Consider the following 23,814-nt stretch of genomic DNA (forward strand, 5'->3'; position numbering starts at 1 on the left):
GCCCACGTGCCGTGTATCGACCATGTCTGCTGGCTTTTTGTACTCTCTCCTTCCATTTCTAATTTTTTTGTTATTTTAAAAAAAATCTTAACAAGAGTGTGGGAGACACCGGTTAAATAAATAAATATAGGAAAAATATTTGAAATTTATCTAGTTTTTTATTTAAACAATCTAAAATAAAATTACGCATTAAACAAACGGCCTCTTCGGCACACGGAGTACAGAAAGAGAAACCGAAAATGAAGTATGAAAAGAATAAAACGTTTGCACCAAAAACAACAAGGAAACCAAAAATTACACAATAGATTAACCGAAACACAAAATTGGATTAATCCACTATTGTTGAATATCAAAATCAAGATCATGTTTTCTTGCTTTCATCCACCATAAAGAGAGAACCTTAATCCGTTTGGTTCGAGAGTTTTGGAGGGGAGGGGAGGGGAGATTTTTAATTTGAAGTGTTTGGTTCAATTTTTAGAAGGGAGGGGAGGGGTGGGGAGGGGAGCAAATTTTATTGCACTACCAAAATTATCCTTTTATTAATTTAAAATCTCAATATTATCTTTGTAACAACATTTATTATTATTAAGTTATATTATTTTGAAACAACTTTTACTATTATTAGGTTATAGGTTATATTATTTTGTAACAACTTTTATTCCATATTATTAACAATTTTTTCTTGTAACAACTTTTATTACTACTTGTAATTATAACAACCCTATTACTAATTCATTATTTCATCGTCTACATTGTGTTGTTATCGATTACATCGTTATTGTCTCGTTATTTTATTATCCTTATTTATTTAAGTTTAAGGGTAAAACAGTAAACTAATTTTAAAATCCCTCCCCTCCCCTCCCCTCCGTTAAAATTCATCCCCTCCCCTCCCTTCCCCTCCCCTCCTAATTCTCGAACCAAACGGACCCTAATCCGATCAAAGAGTTTGAATAAAGATTACTCCTTTTGATGAAACATAAATTTATGCAATCAATTTTAAAATCACCTAGTTTTGGTATCTCTTTCATACTTTTCAACTTAAAAAGTGGTCATATGTCATATTTACATTGATTTATATCGAAGTTTTTAGTAATTTTTTTGGTAATTTTATGGTTGTTGATCATTTCTCATCATCAAATCGTATCATTTAAAATACATCACATCACCATTCATATGCCGAGTGAGTTTTAAACGGGGAGGCCAATTTCATAAGTGAGTGAAACAAGAGAAATCAAAAGTGTAAATAAACCTAAATAGATTCATACACAATGATAAGTTAGATTTTGCATACATAAATTAAACGCTTCAACTAACTTTATTATGTCTTTAATAAAACATTATATTTCTTCTCATTATTTTTTTTTTGGTACAAATTTCTTCTCATTATTTTACTATTATAGAATTCAACTTTTTTTTTTTTTGTTAAAAATGGTACAGATTCATCTTTAATCTTTTTAAACTTTTTTGTTTAATTTAGCTTGGTTGGAAATTACTTTGTAATGAAGTCTTTTTGTCCTCTTTTTCCTTGTTTTTTACTATTTGATATAATGTGATTTTTATCCCGGATTCAGCACTCCTTGTAGTGAATTTTCAAGGATTTCAATTAATATATTTCATTTTAAATTTAAAAAAAAAATAAAAAAATGCTAGTCAGTGGGTACCCCGAAAAACAAACAAACACAAGATACGCAGTGGATTTCTATTATGGACTACGAGCATGTGCATTTCTGTCCCACAACATCTTTACATTGAATCTTGCTACTCACTCTCTACTTTAACCTTTACGAATCGTTTACTTCATATATCAAGTTAAATTTATTGGATTGGATATATACGTGGTGTAACCGATATTTGAAAAGAGACTATTGCATAAAATTTATGTATGGATTTTTGGAGAATTACGGTAAACTCCATTGAGGTTCTAGAGATTCTCCACATAATTAGTGGACCATCCTCTGATGTCTATCATGCAGTGATTGTTTTCCTTTCACTTTCTTTTGCCTTCTAAACAGAACATTAATATTGCCAAGCTTTTTGTTTTGGCAAGTATTTTCCCATCCCATGCATTTGACAAAAGAGAGATATTAGTATTAGTATTCTACACAAGTAAGCCGTGTGCGAGCACAAAAGTGGAAATATAAAACCAAGTGGAGAGAGGTAAAGGTTTTATGTGGGGTAGGGACATAGGAACAAGACAATGTGGTGGGTAGAGAGAGACTGAGAGAGTGATGTTTGTCCATCCCCCAATTCTCCACAAAAATCACAATCGTCCCTTTCACCATTTTCTGATTCTTCCATTTCACGCACCTTACATATGCATGGGAGAGGAACTGCCACGTCTGTTTTTGGCCACCGACTTTAACTCTGATGAGTGATGACTGACTCAAATCACATTCACATACGTGTTTTTTAACAACCAAAATATCTTCCATGCAAGTTATTAAGACATGCTTCATTGCACGGAATCTCCTTAAAATCCTCTCGTTTCTCTTCGTATGATGAAGAGAAGCCCTAAAAAAATTATACGTAAGAGAAAGCATGCAACAAAAGAATGGAGAGATATTTCCTCTAAAACAAGTATGGAAAAATATCATTCACATGATGCCTAAAAAGTAGAATCGAATTACAATCTGGAATTAATTGAGTAAAAGAATATTAGGAGGGTGTAACGCAAGAAAATGATTTCATAAACATTAGTGGAATAACGTGTTTGTCTATCGGCTTTTTTATTATGGTTTAATTTTGTCAAAAAAAAATTGATTTAGTATAATTTGTTAGTTTAACAATTATAATATACCAACTGTGTTTTCTTAATTTATCTAAATTTAGTTTAATATCATGTAATGTTTTTATATTTTAATTTGATTTTTTTTTTTTGTGTTTTTAAGGGTAAACTGTTTTTTAAGTGTTTTCATGGTAAATTTGTACAAACAAACGTCCAATTTTATAAATTTAAACGAGTATGCATTTCAAGAATTATTGAATTGTTATGGTTAATTTTGTCCAACCACATGTCCGACCAAAATTAGTATAGTTTTCTTGATAAAATGATATAGATATTACACTCTATTATAATTAAAATATAAACCTTAAAACATAACTTTTCCCTTCTAAAAAAACATAATTTGTCTATAATTGAATATAATCTATACTTCATATTACTGATACATTTATTTATTTATTGACACAATATTTATTACCTTTAAAATATAGTACTATATATTTATATTACTAACTTGTCTTAACAGCCCCTCAAAAAAAAAAAACTTGTCTTAAGAGATTAACACATCATATATACAAGTTTTTTATTATCAACTGGATTATTTTCTTTAACTTGTTTTTTTTTTTTTCTTTTCAAAAATTAATCTTACATTAATTGTCATAAGAAAGACCCTCTCTATTACTTGTTCAAAATTATACTTTTGTTCATGAATATTATTTGAAACAAACGGAACAAGTGGTCAATAATCTTTTGCCAAAAGAAGTCAATAATCTATCAGCCACACCGAAAAGTCAATAATCTTCAATAAAGAATAAGAAAGGTTTGTATAGTTTTCTTATCGCTGCATATGGAATATTCCACGACATATACACAACGTATTTTATTTCATGCTACCCATAGTGCATAATCTGCAGAATATAAACTGTGGTTAGAAGAGCACCAACATGTTGTTATGCTTAAAGTATAGAGAGACTTCCTTCGTTAAGTGTTGTTTTAACTGGTTGAATTGAAAGAACATATTCTTTCCCAATAATGGCCCCTTTAAAGGAAAGTCAACCACGTCACTTCTGTCCATAGCAATCATTTAGATTTTATACTAGGTTTCTTTGGCTGAAAATTATACACAAGTGAAGTATTCTGGGGCCAGATACTGCAGAATCAAATCTCTACTAGTTGTCATGTAAAAATCTTCGGCCATTTCTATGCGAACCTTCCAATGCTAAAGGGAGAAACTTTTCACACCTCAATATCTTTCTTTTTTAAAAATTGTTAGCTATTCTTTGCGCACAATTGTATGTACTAATTGATCGAGTCGGATTAAATTACAATCAGCGACAAAACTCTCGCTCAAGCGTTTCAAAATTGCGACATTCTCAAGCAGACCACTAACCTGTTAACCTACAAGAAACTTATATCGTCTCATTCAAACACTCCTAGATACCTCAATATGATTTCGGATGCACACATTAAAAAAGCACATATTTGTTTGAAATTATCATTTGTAGCTCTTTGGAAATGTGGGAGGTGGAGAAAGTGTCCCCAAACTATAGTTAGCCCATTAAAACCAACCCATAAAAAGTTGCGACGGCAAATCTATTTTGTCCATGGCCTAATAAACATCGATAAAAGTTGTCAAATTCTTTTCTCACCCTCCATACTTCTCACGCACCCTTTAAAATTTCAAATTGCTCTTGGATTTTATAATTTGAAAGGAGGTTTACCACTATTTTCAAAGTGAAAAAAATTAACAACGACCATTTTAGTCACGGTTGAACTGTGGCTAACTATTTTTTTAATACTAATTTAGATTCTGAATTCCAAAAAATCAAGTATTTTGAATTTTATAATCTAAATGCCTCTTGTGCAAAAATATCATGAAAAAAAAAATGTAAAATTTAATTTTGACATGGCAGGTGTTCAGGTTATAAAATCTGAAGTGTTTGTTTTTTTTAATTTTAGAATCTGAATTGGTGAAGAAAAAAAAAGCAGTTAACCACAGTTGAATTGTGGCTAAAACGACGATGGCTAATTTTTTTACAATTTTAAAATAGGGGAAAACCTCATTTTGGGTTATACAACCGAGAACATTTTTTATATTTTGGAGAGTGCATGAGAAATATAGAGCGTGAGAAAATTCTCATAAATATTTACTCAACATTATTAGGATGTCTCAAGGATATTGGTTTTCACTACCAAACAGTTACTATAAGGATTATAATTTGTGAGTTTCTTATCCCACCCTACTAGTTTCTTGCATGTCGTATGACATTTTGGTTTATATAATCTGAAAGATGTAAAAATGTTAAAAAAAATATCCTCCATAAATGCTCATTTTTGGAAATTTTTGAACTAGATTTCATGAGAAGCTTTAAGGATGATAAAAGAAACTCTCGTGTAATTTAGGGGAATTCACCATCTTTACTAATTTACATATGTCAAAAGAAAATGTATGGTGGACATGATGTATGGGTGTATAAACATTGAGACCCTTCATAGAGAAAATGTAGATGGAGTGCAATATTATTGATGTGATAGATTGGTAATGTAATATGAAGAGAGAGGTTGATATAAAATAGTCTTGCTGACGAGTGCCATAAAGGAAATCTTTAAGGATTCTTAATTAAGAAAATACTCATTCTGTTACTAATTATAAGCAAATTTTATTTTTTAGGTTCATTCAATTAATGATGTATATGGTCCATATTATAAACCACACACATCATTAATCGCATGAACTTAAAAAGTAAAATTTGCTTATAATTAGAAACGGAGGGAATATCAATGAAAAAACTTAGGCTTAATTACTCTTTTGGTCCCTTAAGTTATTTGTTGATTACATTTTGGTCCCATAAGTTATTAACGTTACAATTTGGTCCCTTAAGTTACTTTTTGGTTTCGTTTTGGTCCCTTAACTATTAAAAGTTTCGTTTTGGTCCCTTAACTTATTTTTTTGTTTCGTTTTGGTCTCTTAACTTATTTTTTGGTTTCGTTTTGGTCCCTTAACTTATTTTTTGGTTTCGTTTTGGTCCCTGAACTCTAATACATTCATTCTAACGTAAAGGACCAAAGTGGTTGACGGAGGAAGAGTTATGAGACCAAAACGAAACCAAAAATTAAGTTAAGGGACCAAAACGAAACCAAAAAATAAGTTAAGGGACCAAAACGAAGCCAAAAATAGTTAAGGGACCAAAACGAAACCAAAAAGTAACTTAAGGGACCAAATTGTAACGTTAATAACTTATGGGACCAAAATGTAACCAACAAATAACTTAAGGGACCAAATCATTAATTAAGCCAAAAACTTAATACTTCAATTTTCATTGAATTGAATGCACAAGTTTCCATAAAAACTTACCTAAAATCCTTAAAGAGTATCTTTAGAATCCAAAACAAGTAAGTTTTCATGAAAAAACTGGGTAATCATTGTTTGATCAAAAGTAACTTTTTATTTTTCTAAGACAAAATTTCTATTTAGAAATTCCTTAACCATTGCCATGAGGGCATCGGTTAGCAAGACCCTGAGAACACTCATTATCATTTTCCATAAAATAAATGTCAAGTTAACAAGTGCTATTAGGGCACTGGTTAGTCCTTATTTATTAATTTTGTTACGTCTGCAGCAACTTAACCTAATTTTTTCCCGCTCATTTGCTTTATTAGGCTTGCAATTATTTAACCTAACAAATTCCATCTAAAAAAATGCATTGCACACCAATTTCATTCCTATCCTCTTGCCTTTTTTTTTTGAAGAAAATATTTTCTACCATATCAATGATCTTACGGGTTAAATATTATTTATTGGTCTCTATTATAGCCGAGAAAACCCGTGCGACGCACGGGTCAAAAGTCTAGTGATTCAAAAAAGAAAACAATTGCTAAATTTCATGTAGAAATAAATTATTTTTTGATATTTCAATAAGTTAAATTAAAATAATTTAATTTAAAAATTATATAATTTGAAAAATTTGAAAAATCAAGATACGATACGGCTGGGATACGTTAATAAAAAAATTATATAATTAAATGTATAATATAATTATAACCAATTTTTTAATATGCAAATATATTAACAAACAAAAGAAACCAGTCATAGGCTCGTAGCACATCAACATAAATGTAAATAATATTGATGATTAAGAGAGTGATGATTAGTCAATTACGTACACAATGTATCCCAAAAAGTGCACCATCAGTGTTATATTAGATCAAAAAGGAACATTGTTAATGTTATACTATATCAATCCAAAAAAGAAGCATTATATCCAAAAAAGAACACTTCAATACTCAAGAGTTAAGTTATTTTAGTTAACATTAATTGGGAAGTATCGGTGCAGGATAATTATCGGATACTCTCCTGATACGTATCGGGAAGTATCAGATAATTATTTTTTAAAAAAATAAAATTTAATCTTCGGATACTCTCCTGATACGTATCGGGAAGTATCAGGCAGGTATCGGTGCAGGATACGCAGGGGATAGGATACGTCATCCATTTTGAAGTATCGAGGCTTCACAGAAGAGATTGTTCTCATTATAATGGATTCTAACTGTTTTTAATAAAAGATTTATAGAATTTAAATGAAATATATAATTGAAAAAAAATATCACACCAAAATTATGTATTTCCTTTAAATATAGGTGTGTATGTGTGTGAATACACATGTCTGTGGAGAAATATATACAAATTTTTTATTTGATAAAGTAATTATTAGAATTATACAATTTTAATCTATATAAATATTTTAATAAATATCATCTTATACGTTTTATACATTATATATTTATCTTACTCTAGACTACAAAGTATCAAATGTCATTCTTTAGCTTAGTGGTAAGGACAAGGTGCTCATCTTTTACTTCCTTCCTTTACAGCCATTTCAATGAAATATTTTTAGTTAATTTGATAATAACTAGTCGAGATACCCGTGCTACAGCACGGGTAGCGCGGCTTCGCCGCGCTGTATGGCCGCGGCTCCGCCGCGTGTCGCGTCTCGGATGCACTTGGCATAATGATTTTTTTTGTCTATAGTGAAAAACTGTAAAGCATTTAAAGCATAATAATGTATATATTGATCGTTAGTAATAAAAAAATTATAAAATAATTAAATTTTAATATGAACAATTATATATATTAGATTTTAGTATTGATGATATTAAAAAACCTAATAAATAAAAATAATCATAGTTTTTATTTACTAATATGTTTTGGTGTGAAAAATAGTAATAAGCATCCCGTGAAAAATCATAATTAATTGATTATATAATATTGTTATCTTAAAATATATTTCATAAATAAACATATGCTAACATATTCCCGTAAAAAAATACAGTGAGATATATTTTTGTTAATATATAGTCCATACACTCATATATATTTTATCAATATATATAGTTCTCATTAGATTTTAGAAATAAGAATCTACTAATATATTCCCGTAAAACAAACATATACTCATATATATTTTTATTAATATATAGTCCATACACCCAAATATACTTTATTAATATTAATAAAACTTAGGCAGTCGTGGTATTTAAATAGAGATATTAAAAAATACTAATTTTTTTGAAAGATTAAAAAATACTAATTAAAACTGATCACTCGTTATAGTTACTAAAATGGGTCCCATGTTACAATTGTACACTCCAACGGGTTTTTTATTGATACATTTTTTAAAAAAACAATGGAAAAAATTGAAGTGTGATTAATCATAGTATATTATAATTTTTTTGTTTGTTTTAGTATTGATGATATTAAAAAGAATGAAAATACATTTCACAAATAAACATATACTAACATATTCCCGTATAAAAACATATAGTGAGATATATTTTTATTAATATATAGTCCATACACTCATATATATTTATCAATATATAGTTCCCATTAGATTTCAGAAATAAGAACATACTAATATATTCCCGTAAAACAAATATATACTCACATATATATTTTTATTAATAAATAGTTCATACACCCACATATATTTTTTCAATATATTAATAAAACTTAGGCAGTCGCGGTGTTTAAATAGAGATATTAAAAAAATACTAACTAAAATTGATCACTCGTTGTAGTTACTAAAATGGGTCCCGTGTTACAATTGTACACTCCAATGATTTTTTTAGTGATACACTTTCAAAAAAAAGGGAAAAAATTGAAGTATGATTAATCATAATATATTATAATATTGTTCTTGTTTTAGTATTGACAATATTAAAAAAGCTAATAAATGAAAATACATTTCATAAATAAATATATACTAACATATTCCCGTAAAAAAATATAGTGAGATATATTTTTGTTAATATATAGTTCATATTCTCATTTGTATTTTATCAATATATAGTTCCCATTAAATTTCAGAAATAAGAATATATTAATATATTCCCATAAAACAAACATTACTCATATATTTTTATTAATATATAGTCCATACACCCACATATATTTTATTAATATATTAATAAAACCTAGGCAATCGTGGTGTTAAATTAGTGATATTAAAAAAATACTAATTAAAACTGATCACTCGTTGTAGTTATTAAAATGGGTCTCGTGTTACAATTGTACACTCCAACGGGTTTTTTAGGGATACATTTAAAAAAAACAACAGAAAAAATTGAAGTATGATTAATCATAGTATATTATAATATTGTTCATGTTTTATAATAGTGTTATCGTAAAATACAAAATCATATTCTGTTATAACAACAACACTTGTTAGGTTCCTCTAAAAAAAAACTTGTTAGTAAAACTGAATTGAAAATTAGTAGAGAAAATGGAGTTGAAAATGAAGAGAGAAAATGAAAAATGAAGAAAGATGGTAAGAAAAAGATAAGAGAGGAGAGTGAGATTGAGAGAGAAAAGTTTATTAAAATAAATGTGAGAGAAAAGTTTATTATTAAATAAATATAGATGAAAGAGAAAAGTTTATTATTATAAATAAAGAAATATGAAAGAGAAAAGTTTATTATTAAATAAAGAAATGTGAGAAAGTGGGATGAGATAGAAAATTTTATTATTAAATAAAGATAGGTGAGAAAGTGAGTTTTAGTAAAGTGAGTTTTGATAGTGGATTTGACAAAAATAACCTTAAAGTTGTAAAAGAAAAAATTTGGAAGAAAATTAGGTATGGGTAGTTAAGTAACTTTGGTAGTACTTTGTTTTTATATATTTATTTATATATATATTGTTAGTAGAAGATAGATAGTTTAATCTGAAATATTACGTGTGTGTGTGTTAGAATGTCTACTGTGCATGCATCACCGTAAATAATGGGTAACACTTTGGTTCTATCTCTCTCCTAACCAATAATTCTTTCTTATCAAAATAATTTATCTTAATCACTTGTATATCATTCATCCTCATCTAAAATACACTTAAGTCATCAAAGTTATTAAAATGCAAAGTCACTCAAGTATTATCCGTACATAACATTGAATTTTTTACTAAGAAAAGAGAAGAGAGTTTGAATGGATTTAGACCGACCCATTAATGGGATGGTATTTTCGATTAAAAACTTTAATTTAAGATGACGTTAACTACATTTATTTTAACACATTTTTCTTAACATTCACTCCTTTATTAAGTGAAATACATATAAATTTCACCATTTTATGTTGAACCAATTTTTAAAGTGGTATGATCAATATGTATTTCATCCAATAAAAAAGTAAATATTAGAAAATGTGTGCTATGACGAGTGTTTATAACATTACTCGTAATTTAATTTGTATGTGCTGTACTGCTGTCTATACATTGGCAGGTGACGTGAGTGGGTGGGGAGTGGAGACTACTTTGGCTAGACTAGTAATAGTATATGTTCGTGTATTTTTTATTGGCTACTACTTCATTTTCACTCAAGTTATTGTCTTACTTCCAAGCCATGTTAAACTAAAATTTAGAAAAAACTGCCCATATTTGAGAAAGAGGGAAGGAGAAGGACCACTTTTCTCATTTTTCCTCAAACGCTTTAAGCCTACGATTACCCAAATCATGATAACAACTTTTTTGTCGTGATTTTCTAACTTGAAAAGAAGTCAAATATAGCCAGCCCATGTTTTGGCTCAGTGGTTGGCAACTGGTGTATAGTTAGTTGTTTGGTCAGTCAACCAGGGCCTAATTGTTCCATGATGACAATTAACAAGCTTTTACGCTATACAATTATCTTATATTCAGTGATAACATGTCAACTACTCCATTTTAGGCTATAATACATATATAATCTTCTCCTCATTCCCACCCCAAACTTCTAAAATTAACCCTTGCGCAAGTTAACTTCTGCTCGGTATCTAGCGTGAATTAACTTGTGCTGGTTTCAGGTCTGTTAACCGAACAAACGTGCATTTTTCAAAATACCAATCATCGACTACCACTACATTCATTCACCACATTCATTCTATCAATCATTCAATCAAAATCAAAATAAAAAAATAATTTCAAAATAACGCAAATGTCATAGATAAAAAATATACAATAAAAAAAAAACACAAAAACAATCAACCACTAAAAATATATAATTATCTTAATTAGTTGAATTTCTTAGCATAAGATGAAATTGCTAGAATGACATATAATTTGGGACGGTGAAAGTATTGAGTTACAACTTTAAATTCTCATTTTAATAGGGCAATTTTTTTTTTGTCAAGTACACCCTCTGGTCACTAATATAAGCAAAAATTTACATTTTGCATTCATTCAATTAATGATGTATATAGTCTTTATTATAGACCACATACGTCATTTAATGAATGAATCTAAAATATTAACTTTTGCTTATATTAGTGAGCGGAGGGTGTAGTTGTTAGCCTGTAATAATTTCGACAAGATCAATTAATGCAGTCAATGAGAGTTGACTTTTGTTCTTTCAAGAAATAAAGTTATTTTCTTCAGCATGATGATTTTGACATGGTTTGGGACTTAGTATTTTGAAGAGTTCAAGAGCTTCGAAGCTCGACAAAAGGGTATTCAGAGGAAAGATTGGTTGAAGCCAAGCAGTTGCTGTCGACGGGAAAAACATTCAAATTCAGAAGCAACAATTTTTCTTATTGAAGACGTGGGGGACGCTAGTTTTCGATGGAAGAAGTGCAGTTTGTGGAGTTTAGCTTTTTACAGTTATTTTTCTATGTATAAATAAGAGTTTTTCATATGAAAAACGGGTCGCAAATCACTTATAGAATTCTAGCACTCGAAGTACCGGCGTCTAGAGAAAATAGTCATACATAATGTATGTAATTTGATTTGTCGAACCACCTTTACATTAATGCAAATCAATTTACCTTTTCTTTAAGTTTTTGCGTTTTAAACTTTTAAGTCTTTTACTTGCATTTCCTTTACTTTTCTCTGTCGAAAGACATTTATTTTCATATACAAGTTTGTCTTGTTCATAATCATAAAGCAACCTATGAATATGATGAACATTCACACACTTTTTGGAAAAAAGATTGCACAATATGTCATAGGATTTCTGGTTTGATCTTGCTTGTAATAATCAAAACTAGTCTTGTTGTTTACCAAAAACACCGGTGAACAGTAGCATAGTTGAGTGTTAACAATCTTCAAGGAACAAGGATGTTATGGAATATGCATGTGCATCATATGAAGCATATGAGAGTTCATAAAGGCAAAACAAACTTGGTTCTTTTGATTACCACAACCACACAAAGCGGAGGCAAGAAGCTGAAAAGAAGCGATAAAATGACTTGGCGGTATATGTTTATCTATGGTGTTTATCGAACTTGATTGCAAGTACGTGGTTGACGACATAACTAGGAGACTCAACACTAGTTCAATGTTTGGCAGTATTATTGATATTCGCAAAACTTCACTTAGAACCTATCAAAACTTTAAGATAAATTTCATTAGGAAACAAGCAAATAGTATTGCCCATTTGTTAGCAAGGACGTAATTATCTTGTACCAATTCTCACGGTTATGATCATATTTCATTTTGGATTGAGACCCTTATTATTAATAAAATAAGTTTAGTTTAATAAAATGAGTTAAGTTTACTTTTGTAAAAAAAACCTAAGCTCGAGGAGGGCAATTTTAATAACGAGTAAACTTCATTTTGAACCTAATTCCAAATTCCCATTAAGAAACATGAAATGAACACTGAAAAAATATCCAAGAATTTAATTAACTTCACGAAACAAAACTTCACACATAATGTTAAATGCGAAGCATTATTCAATTTTGAATAAGGAGGAGCATTTTAACGACATATCTCGTATCCCTCCAAGGCTCCACACTTGAAAGAAAGGAAAAAGAAACAAATGTAAATGACCAAAAAAACAAACCAAAAAAAAAAACACAAACACAAAGAGAATCTAAGTTGGTTGGTAATGATTAGCTCTGAAAACAATGATTTAGCCAATTAATTACCAACATTCGTACAAGTTAATCTCCGCACGAAGCCTAAAATAAACTTCACCTTCAAATGAATCTGTTGAGAGAGTAGCCACTCCCCTAGTCATGAAGAAATCACCAGTCCCACCAATTACCGAAATGTCCCTAGTCTTATTCATCAAAGGATCAGCACCAGCAAAATTTATGCTACCCTTATGTTCAGTAGAGTTGAAGACAAATGAGAAACCAAGCCAAGCAGTGAAAATTTCTTTCTTATCATAAATGTAAAATCCTTGAGCACGACCAATTGGTCGTGAGTGTAAGTTATTGTCCAAAGTGATTGGATCATCAAAAACAACCAAATCACCAAAATGGTTTTGGTTTGCTAATATGGTTCGGTTACCCCATGCCGGTGTGCCTACAATTGCTGATGTGGCATTTTTGGAGTTGTGACCGTTGTAAATAATGTCATGAAAATAAAACACCAATGTCTTGCATGGTTTATGAACACGAGCCCTTTTTCTTGATCTTGTTGGAGTGGCAGAGGAATATGCCAATGAGATTAGGAGCAAGAAGAAGAGGAGAGTTGAAATGAGCTTCATTTCCTCCTTCTTTTCAATATTGTTAATTGGTTTAATCTAATAGTGTGGAAGGTTATCGGTTCATGAAGTTTATATTTATAAGCGGTTGTGCACCAAATGCATAAAGTATGGTGCAATTAATTATATTTTGTTGGATTGCCTTTCTTTTTTGGGTCTATAGCTGGATTTCCTTTTCTTTTTTTAATTTTTTTTCTTCAAGTAGTCTAGAATTCACATTTTCAAAGGTGAATAAGTAAGGTATCCGGGGTTCGAACCTCAGCCACTACATATAATAATGCATGTCCTTGTCAACTGAGTTATGCCCACGAGGACAATTTTTGTGACTTTGTTAGTATGCAAAAGTGACGAACATCATGTAAAACTTACACATTATAACGAAGTCTCAGATTTAATGAAAATGTTTATTTTAACAATATTGACATTGTCAGTTGAACTTTATCTTACAAATATTAGACTTTTTTTTTTTTTTTTTGCGTGAATAAAAGCATATACACTTAAGCTGCATCATCAAAACTTATAAAAAGGATCTACAAAATAATACTGGTCTATGTATATGCTTACATATTTCATTCAATCATGATTATAATAAGAAAAAAAACTAACTTCGTTCACAACCATAAACAAAATAGGGTCTAGCTAACAAATGTCATAAAGACATTTGTTAAGGATTCTGAATCAATCGAGAGAATAAAAAATATTGATTACCATAGGAATAAAAAATTATTGAACCAATCGAGAGAATAACAGGTTTCTGAATCGACCAAGTAGTATCAAATATTGAATAATAATGAAGTTAGTATTTAAAAAATATTGTCATAATGTCTTTGCGAGCTATGCTTGTGTTTAAAGGTATGGTAATGATGATGATCATCCAAGAATGGAATTACACTGCATAACAGTTTATTTTAGTTTAGCTTTATGTCTACGACTTGCGAACTAATTGGATCCACCAGACGTATAATTCATCTCTCCACACTGTAAACAATTTTAGAATACTGAATTAAAATGTAAAATATTTATGAAAATGAAAGATTTCACAAGTAGCTTATGATGTCTTACATCCTTGATGTATGTGCAGTGGTTTTAATTTCCATAATACTCTCACAAGTAGTAGTTTTAATTTCCATAAGAAGGATGCTATTTATCCCGAGGAAAAACGTCCCGAGATCATCCCGAATAGTTTCCAACCGTTGGATGCTAGCCTGATGGAATAAAGGTGGGCCATGACTGTTGTTAAACAAACATTGTGATTCCTTCGAGACACATATTTTTGCTGCCAACAATACAAGGGGGGCCCACAATACCGGGGGGGGCACAATACAAGGGAGACATTCATTAAATTAAGAAAAAATATATTCAGTGCATGTCGTGAATTCTTCGGGAATTTTTTTTTCGGGATATTCAGCATTAATCTTTCCATAATGAGCAATGTATATATCTAGAAAAAAAACATCAAGAATTCTTCAAGAATAAAGAGCAATCAATCACAATGCATTATTTGCCACATGTGTCTGAAAAATAGGAAGTGGACAAATAAATCATGCAATTAAAACTTGCCACATGTGTCTTGAAAAATTCTTGATGCTATTTTTCTAGATAAATAGCATTTTCCTTCCATAATACTCTCACACTATTATAGCGATATTTATAAACTCATTTAGTTTGTTAGTGTTATACATTGACCGAATGACCTATTTAAAGGTCTTAACATGGAAAGTTTAAATAAATAAATATGGCATATCAAACTTTAGTCTTAAGCTAACGATTCTTTTTTGAGTCAAAGAAACCAGTGCATTTTAAGGTATTCTTTTTGGATCCGTCTCTTTCCATGCCTACCACAATATTGTATTTACATAAAAACATGGGTTTTGCTAACAAGTGTTTTAAAGACACTTCTTAATGATTTAAAAATGTAAACAATTGATAATTCTCATGTTAAAAAATTGTTTTTTTTATGTTTCAACTAGTTACAAACCCGTGCTTCGCACGGGTTGAATAACGTATCTTGTAAAAAAATTGTTCCAAAGGAAAAATGAGTAAATTAATGAATATTGCACAAACTCAGATATTCTAAATAAATCACTTTTACTGTATTTTTAAAAAAAAAATTGTTATAAAGGAGAAATGAACAAATTAAGGGAAATAGCTGCATTTTTCTAAGAAATTGCTGCTGTTCATAAATGTGAAAATCAAGCAAGCATATTGCACAAATCTCAGCTATATGTACATTTCTAAAACATTTACCAAAGCATTATAAAGATTTGCTGTAGGAAAAAAGCATGTTCTATTTTGTTCAAGAGATTAGGAAAACAACATTATAATTAACATGATACTAATTGGAACCAATGAAGGAACCAACAATGTGCAGATTAACGTTACATAATAATTAGGTTTATAAAAGAGACTGCAAGTGTCATAGACTAACCAAAAAGGGATTTTTGCCAATATTTACATCAGACAAAATGAAAAGAACAAATGGCATCCCAAAGTCAAGATAGTTTACGATTACAGTCCAAAGCAATACGCCAAAATAGTAGAAGTTCAAATAGTTCAACAGCAAAGATCTATTTTGGAACAACTCGAACGTGCAAATTCTTCGATAAGAGCCTTTTGATTGCTTATAATCATCATGATATTTCTCTATATTATGTTTCTAACCCTTCATTTCTTGTTCTATAAGCACTTCATAAACATCCCCATTTCATCTCATATTCACCTTTATTTTCTTGCAATTTAATTTTTTGGCCAAGAACTAGTATGTAAATTTAGGTATTTTGTAATATTGCTTTTAATTCCTTGCAAGACCATAGCATGTATCTAGGCCAATGATGTAAAGGACAATGGACTCTAATGATGTACACCGACACAAGCACCGACACATGCACACACATCACATAGATACTTTAGATGTATGATTAGGGTATGCATGCCTTAGATGTATGTTTAGGGTTTGAATGCTTTAGATGTATGTCTAGGAACTTTGAAACTTAGAAAAATCTTTTCTTCAAAAAATATGAACAACATCACTCAAATCATTCTCTAAATAAACCTTGGGATCAAAATCCCATTGTATTTTCCTTTTCTTTCTTTAAATAAAATCTTAATGAATCTTAATAATACTTAGGCTTTCTTTTGCAATTGACTAAATCCACCTCACTTTTTCCTAAAAACCATGCCCTTGAGGCCTCTCCCTTATTCTTCAAAATTCCATTTTCAAACTTAAAATCAACCAACAAAAACAAAAATATTTTTTGGAAAAGAACTACGGTGGATTTGATCCCTTAAAAGGGTACGTAGGCAAGGAAACAATATTCCTTCAATTCAAATAAAATAAAAATTCAAACACTTTCTTCTCCCTCCAATTCTTCACTTAGTAAACTCTTAGGTGTAAATATCACTTTTCAAATAGCATTTAAAAATAAAGCGCGCGCATAGAAAGTAAAGACGGTTCCTATAGGATATTATAGTCGTTATGGGTGCCTAACACCTTCCCGTAGCGAAAACAACTCCCGGACCTCGATTCTCAAGGGTTTTGCTTATTTTTTTTCCCTTCCCAAGAATAAATGAGATATCAAAGGTTAAAAAGGTTCAAACGTAATCAATGTTTGACACCCGAAAACCAAGATAAAACACGTCCCTAGACCTCCGTCTGAGATTGTACAGTTGTCACCAGTTGAGATTGTGCAGGCCTTCGTGGACTTCCGCACTCACACGCTTAAGGCGGCTGATTGGGTTGAGCATGCAGGAGAGCATACATGGCGTATGGCAGATGGCTATGTACGATGGTGCACTGTTGTGTCTCACCCTCAGATTTTGCCACTTCTTCCGGGAGATATTCTGAGGCCTCCAAATGAGGAGCAGATCGTTGCAGAGCAGTGGGAGCGGTACGAGGCGAGAAGCTCGCCTGATACCTATGACATGGTTAGCGGCGTTGTTGCCCATGCTGATGCGTTTTGAGGTCAGGAGGTGATGAGCATGACCCCTCAGCAGTTGTATGCTGCCTTGCATGATGTTAGGCAGCAGATCGCTCCGATCATCACCAGGAGGAGAGGCCAGAGACCGAGGAGGAGGCACCAGCAGCATCAGCAGGACCCGGACCAGCAGTAGGATTACTTTTAGTTGTTGTTTAGGGATTGTTGGTTTTTAGGGTTTGTTAGTTTCATTTTCAAACTTTGGTGACTTTTGTTCGTATTTGGTTGACATTATGTATTTTAAATGATGTTGGTACATTTTGATTTCATCTTGGTAATTTGCTATCTTGACTCATTTTTACTTGAATCAAATGTTGATGATCTATCATTGTTGTTGATGTCAAAATATTGGAATAGGTTTGTGTTATGTGTTTTAAAACACATTACAGGTCCAGAAGCAAGTGCTTCTGCCATTTCTGGACTTCAGGACGCCTCGGTAGTTAAGTGCCAAGGATTTCCTCAGTAGTTAAGTGTCGAGGATTTCCTCGGCAGTTAACTACCGAATTTTGAAGAAACCGGCTGCAGTTAACTGCCGAGGTTTTCCTAGGTAGTTAACTGCCGAGGATCTTCTGCTACAAGTCTGGCAGGAGCTCCCTCATCTCCATTATTCATCTCATCTTCCAGTCTCTCTCACAAATCTCTCTAAAAAACCCAACCAAGTCCAACCAAATTTATTCAACAAAAGCACAAGTAAGTAATGTTATAGTTTAAAAATGTTTGTATGATGTTTATGTTATAGTTTAAAATTTATTTAATTTGGTGTTTTAAATTAATTTTTTTATTTTAGTTTTTAATTAGATTTACATGTTGTAAATCATTTTTAGATTAGATGTTAGTTGATTAATTTTGTTAAAATGTTTGCATGATGATTATGTTATAGTTTAAAATTTTAGGTTTATTTTTTAATTTGGTGTTTTATATTTATTTTTTTATTTTAGTAAGACTATATGATTTATTTTAAGAGTAAATATAAGTTGAATAATTTTGTTATATTTTACGTTATTTTTTTTTTAGACAATTTTACATTTTTAGGGTTATTTTTATGATTTTTAGAGTCTATGTATAATTTGCACATTAAGTGTTTGATGAAATGTTTGAATGAGTTTTTCATTGATTATTTTAAATTTCTATGTGTGTAGATTTGAAGCAATGGCCGGGTGGATCGACGTTCATGCAGAATTCAACGGCGGAGAACCTTAGAGGTTGAAGGTTCGGTGCCTTGATGTAACGTTAAGAGGTCTCAAGGATCAACTGAATGAATTCAACCAAGGAGTCAACCCCCGAGACACAAGGAGGGTGCAAAACGTCCGGTATAAACATCCGACGCTCGACGAGGGGAGGGTATCATTCACTTGGGTGGAGTTAAAGAACGACGAAAACGTGACGAGCATGTTTTGGGAGCACAACATGTTCCAGTGGATCGATATGCGGGTGACGTTGCTGAGATCAACTGAAGATATTATCAAGAGCTTGATTCCGCCAGAAGATTGTCATTAGTTAGGGTAAGGTGCATTCCAACTACAACATTTGTCTCACCTCTGAAATGGGGTGATTCAAACTTGCCAAACGGCCAGGAATCAAGCATTTCGCTCGGCATTCATGTTTTTCCTTTGAAAAGATTAAATTCTTGTTAGGCTGGTTTAGATGAAGGTATTAGGTGTCAAGGAATGGACCTCATTTCGGTGGCACTTGAATACCTTCATCTAAATCAAGCCTAACAAAAATTTATTCTTTTCAAAGGAAAGCATGAATGTCGAGCGAAATGATTGAGTCCTGTTGTTTGGCAAGTTTGAATTTACCCCATTTCAGAGGTAAGACAGATGTTCTAGTTGGAATGCACATTCTAACTGCAACAATTGTCTTACACTGGATGGGGCAATTCAAACTTGTTAATCGGCAGGACTCCAACATTCGATGAGCATCTTGAACGGTGGTATTCAAGTGTCAAGGAATGGACCTCATTTCGTTCGCACTTGAATACCATCATTCGAGATGCTGATCGTATGCTGGAGTCCTGCGGCTTAGCAAGTTTGAATTTGCCCCATTCAGTGGTAAGATAATTGTTGCAGTTGGAAGGTACATTCAGGAATGTAATGTAATTGTTGACATACATGTCGTTTATGTAATGTTTATTCCGGTTTAGCAATATTTATTCGAATTCACGCTATCACAATATTTATTCGAATTCACGCCATCACAATTTTAATTAATCGAATTCACATTAGATTTAATTAGTTTTTATTCGTATACGCAATTATTCAAAACGTGACATTTCAAAAACAATTTCTTGGTGATTGAAACAATTTATAAAACCTAAATTTGTATGGAAAATTTCAAAAAATCTAACATGTAACAGGTTCTGCCTCAACAGATTCTGCCATTCTATGACTTCATATCTCCTCGGTACTTAACTGCCGAGGTTTTCTCGGTAGTTGAGTGCCGAGTTTTTCCTCGGCAGTAAACTGCAGCCGGATTTTTATTTTCTTGGCAGTTAACTACCGAGGGGCAAAACTCTCTTTTACATGTGTGACACAGCCTTATGCAATGTGTCAACATCAATTTTCTAGTTGTATTGATTATGGACAATGTATACCAATGCCTGTATTGATTATGGACAATGTATTGTTGGTGTAACGAGATTCCGTCAATTATATTTCTTGATACATATACTAAAAATGTCTTATAATTTAAAGCGAATGGAGTATTTGCTGGTGTATCTTTTTTTTTGGTTAGAGCGAATGGAGTATTTATTACTCAAGACTTATTTCCCATGTGATTTTGACCGACAAATTAATGTCTAAATTTAAAGAAAGTATATTGAAGTTGTATTAATTCTACATTCCGTTAATTAGCTTTGTCGGTTTAACATTGACAAAAATGTTCTCTTTACTTTTCGAATTAATAATGGAAAATGGACTTATATAGAAAGTGCACTTGAATTAAGTGTCATCAGCAACTTCATGCAGTCTACACTGGGATATTTGATTTCCCACGTATCATTCTTCCTTTTGATCTATTTTGGTCTTAATTTTTATTTTTTATTTTTAAAAAAATATACAAAAGGGAGATATAAATGGGTGCCTGCACCAATACATGTTGGTTCTAGCAAGAAATAAAAATTATTGAATAAAAACAAGAAATAAGTGATTGCGCCTAATCAAGATCGGTGAAAGTCCTCGTGTGCTTAACTTAGTTGATAAGAACAATGCATTAATATATGCAAGGTCGGGGTTCAAACCCCGACCACCACCAAAAAAATCAAGATCAGTGGAAATGCGTGTCTCTTATTTGCTACTATAAATTTGTTTATCATAACGGTAATGATACGTATAGCGAGAAAAAATTTCATGATTGCTTCACGAGTGATTTGGCATATTAGTGTCCTTTAAATTTCATTTTTTTTTCACTACTGCTTCATTAAACAAACATATATGAAACCAGCATCCCATGATTTCTAGCCAGGCCAAAATTTGATTGGGCAACATGCTTTTCGGGATGAGATCATGATAAAACCATTCTAGATATATATCATTACTCTTATCATAATCTTCATTAATTGATAATATAGGAGAAAATAAGTACTACAAAGGTTTATGGACTAAACAACACACATGATTAAAAGGGATACTTAATTCAAATTACATAAAACAATAATCCAGATCCTTTTGATTAAATGAAACTGAAAATGAACATTAATAATTTCTTACTTTATTTGCTTCTAGCAATTAATTGAGACTTAATTTCACATATCACCAGCACTCAAAGAACTTAATCTCAACACGAAGTCGAAAATAGACCTCACCTTCAAAAGCATCAGTCATAATAGTAGCAATTCCTCTATGCATAAAGAAATCTCCAGTTCCACCAGTTATAGAGATATCTCTACTTTTCTGCATAATTGGGTCAGCACCAGCAAAAGTAATGGTTCCTTCATGATAAGTGCTGTTAAGAACAAATGTGAAACCAAGCCAAGAAGTGTATGTGTTTTTGGTATCATAAACGTAAAAGCCTTGTGCTCTTCCAATTGGTTTTGAATAAAGGTTGTTATCCAATGTGATAGGGTCATCAAAAACTGCTATGTTACCAAAGTGGAATTGAGGTGCCAATATAGTTAAATTAGCACCTTGTGGTGCTGCAACTATTGCAGATGTTGCATTACCTGCATTCATTCCATTGTAAATTATGTCATGAAAATAAAGGACCATGTTTTTGCATGGTGTGTATGACTTTCTTTTGCTTGGAATTGCTGAACTTAAAGCACACAGCATTACAAAAACAGAGAGTATAATTGGAACTTTGGTACCCATTTTATTTCCTAGCTATGCTATATGAGAGAAAAGAAGAAATGTGGGCTTGCAAGAAAGGAAAGACTACTGGGACTTATTTTAGATCGTGGTTCGAGTGCCCTTTTTATAAGAGCCGAAGAAGAGTATAATTAGAGAATCTAAACGGAAAAGAAAAATATAATTTAATTTTTGGGTTAAATATATAGAGAGACTAAAACGAAAAGTTGACATATGTATAGAGACCAAAAACATATTTAACTCTTAAATTTTTTTTTTTAAAACGATTGTTATACGACAACAACCAGGACTTAACCGAGTAAGTGAAATCGACTACATGAATCATACGACGCCATAATGTTATATCAAAACTAGCTTATGCATCCTAACTAGCTTATGTAGCAGTTCCTTTTTTTTTAAAAAAATTATGTAATCATTGCACCGAAAATTGAAATATTTGAATTTTTTATAAAATTATTTCTTCATTTTAAATCCTTAAAGAGTGTTACAGAGCACTCGTTAACAATACCTTCTTTTTTATGGCGAATCAATTCCTTTTCTGTGTGTATAATTCTTATTAATTTGCATATTTTTTATCTTGCAATTACAACTCGGTTGTTAGGTAGACGGTTGATATGAAGCGAGGATTTAAACATGTAATTCTTCACTTATCATCACTTACTATTAATGAATTACGTTATTAAACTCTTTCAAACAAAAAAAAATACTGCATGTTTTTTTTTTGAGACCATACTGCATGTTGTTTATCCATGTCTATGCTACTAGAGTTTTGTTCGATAAAATACCCAACATCCATTTATTTAATATTATTTACCTTAAGACGGTCTCCATATGACATTATAATCTATGCTACTAGAGTTTTGTTCGATAAAATACCCAACATCCATTTATTTAATATTATTTACCTTAAGACGGTCTCCATATGACATTATAATTTACCTTAAGACTTATGGTTAGTAACATTTTTTATCAAAGAAACTTACAATCAACGATTTAATGTAGATTTGATTTGCTAAAAATAAATGGATTGGACAATATTTTTTACACCCTGGTTGATTTAGAAATTGACCATGAGTTTGGACAAAACATGTACTGTAACATAAGATGGAACAAAAACAGAATTCTTTTTTAATCACTCACTAAATAATGAGACTGTTTTTTTATAAGTAGATACCATAAAATATATCAAAACGTCCACTTTATTTTTCAACATAATTGTTTTTATCCCTGTATGATATGATACCTATATCTCTCTCTTCGATATAATGTCATTCTGTCACGTACCATTCTAATACAGTACTTATTGTCTTAGTCAATTGCCACCCTCAAAGTCCGTGACAAATTTCTATTTTTACACCACGATGCAAGAAAGTTAAAGACTATTGGCATTTTTTTTTTTTTAATAATTTTCTTGTTTTAGAAACATGAGACTATTATGTTTGATCTTAAGCATGGCAAAGGCTACGGTAGGCAACCTCTTTAGGTCTCCTACCGTAGGAGACTTGACTTTTTTTTTTTTTTTTTACAAAATTGATGTCAATCATTGGATGTGCTTGAAAACTTTTGAAGACCATTGTATTATCATACTCTTTAAACATTAGATTATTTTCACACTACGTTCCTTCATCTTTCTCTTTCCCTCTCCATATCTCTTACTCGCCCAACAACAACAACAACGCGATCCATCGCCGCCGGAAAATCACAACGACAACGCGCCGGAAAATCACAAGAACAACGACGAATTTTGGGAAATCTTAATCCAATCCATTCAACCCAAAGTTGCAGAAAACAACATTCATTTAACTCAAAATTCATTTAATCTGATTCACCTTCCTGAAAACAAAATTGCAGAAAATATTGATTTC

General features: G+C 31.2%; 3 protein-coding genes across 3 annotated transcripts; 1 reads left to right on the forward strand and 2 right to left on the reverse strand.

The window, feature by feature from the left end:
• Positions 1 to 12,832: 12,832 nt before the first annotated feature.
• Positions 12,833 to 13,734, reverse strand: LOC146934264 (dirigent protein-like). The gene has a single exon (XM_085706120.1). The coding sequence runs from the start codon at positions 13,672 to 13,674 to the stop codon at positions 13,105 to 13,107; it is 570 nt and encodes a 189-aa protein (XP_085562246.1). The 5' UTR covers positions 13,675 to 13,734; the 3' UTR covers positions 12,833 to 13,104.
• A 758-nt stretch (positions 13,735 to 14,492) lies between these two features.
• On the forward strand, positions 14,493 to 17,804 carry LOC146934265 (uncharacterized). Its single transcript, XM_085707893.1, has 3 exons — positions 14,493 to 14,528; positions 17,362 to 17,595; positions 17,691 to 17,804. Exons 1-3 carry the CDS (start codon positions 14,493 to 14,495, stop codon positions 17,802 to 17,804), a joined length of 384 nt encoding a protein of 127 aa, XP_085564019.1.
• A 3,378-nt stretch (positions 17,805 to 21,182) lies between these two features.
• Positions 21,183 to 22,017, reverse strand: LOC146934266 (disease resistance response protein 206-like). Its single transcript, XM_085706121.1, has one exon. It carries the CDS (start codon positions 21,950 to 21,952, stop codon positions 21,395 to 21,397), a length of 558 nt encoding a protein of 185 aa, XP_085562247.1. The 5' UTR covers positions 21,953 to 22,017; the 3' UTR covers positions 21,183 to 21,394.
• Between the last annotated feature and the right edge of the window lie 1,797 nt (positions 22,018 to 23,814).

This window comes from Medicago sativa, chromosome 4 (genome assembly GCF_051527215.1).
Source record: "Medicago sativa cultivar Bolivia chromosome 4, Bolivia_mono, whole genome shotgun sequence".
NCBI classification, from domain to species: domain Eukaryota; kingdom Viridiplantae; phylum Streptophyta; class Magnoliopsida; order Fabales; family Fabaceae; genus Medicago; species Medicago sativa.

Coding starts and splice junctions, on each gene's coding strand:
- LOC146934264 (XM_085706120.1), bottom strand. CDS start 13,674: ATGAAGCTCATTTCAACTCTCCTCTTCTTCTTGCTCCTAATCTCATTG.
- LOC146934265 (XM_085707893.1), top strand. CDS start 14,493: ATGTCTTTGCGAGCTATGCTTGTGTTTAAAGGTATG. Junction 14,529..17,361: donor TGCTTGTGTTTAAAGGTATG/GTAATGATGATG, acceptor GAGATTGTGCAG/GCCTTCGTGGACTTCCGCAC. Junction 17,596..17,690: donor CGCCTGATACCTATGACATG/GTTAGCGGCGTT, acceptor GCATGATGTTAG/GCAGCAGATCGCTCCGATCA.
- LOC146934266 (XM_085706121.1), bottom strand. CDS start 21,952: ATGGGTACCAAAGTTCCAATTATACTCTCTGTTTTTGTAATGCTGTGT.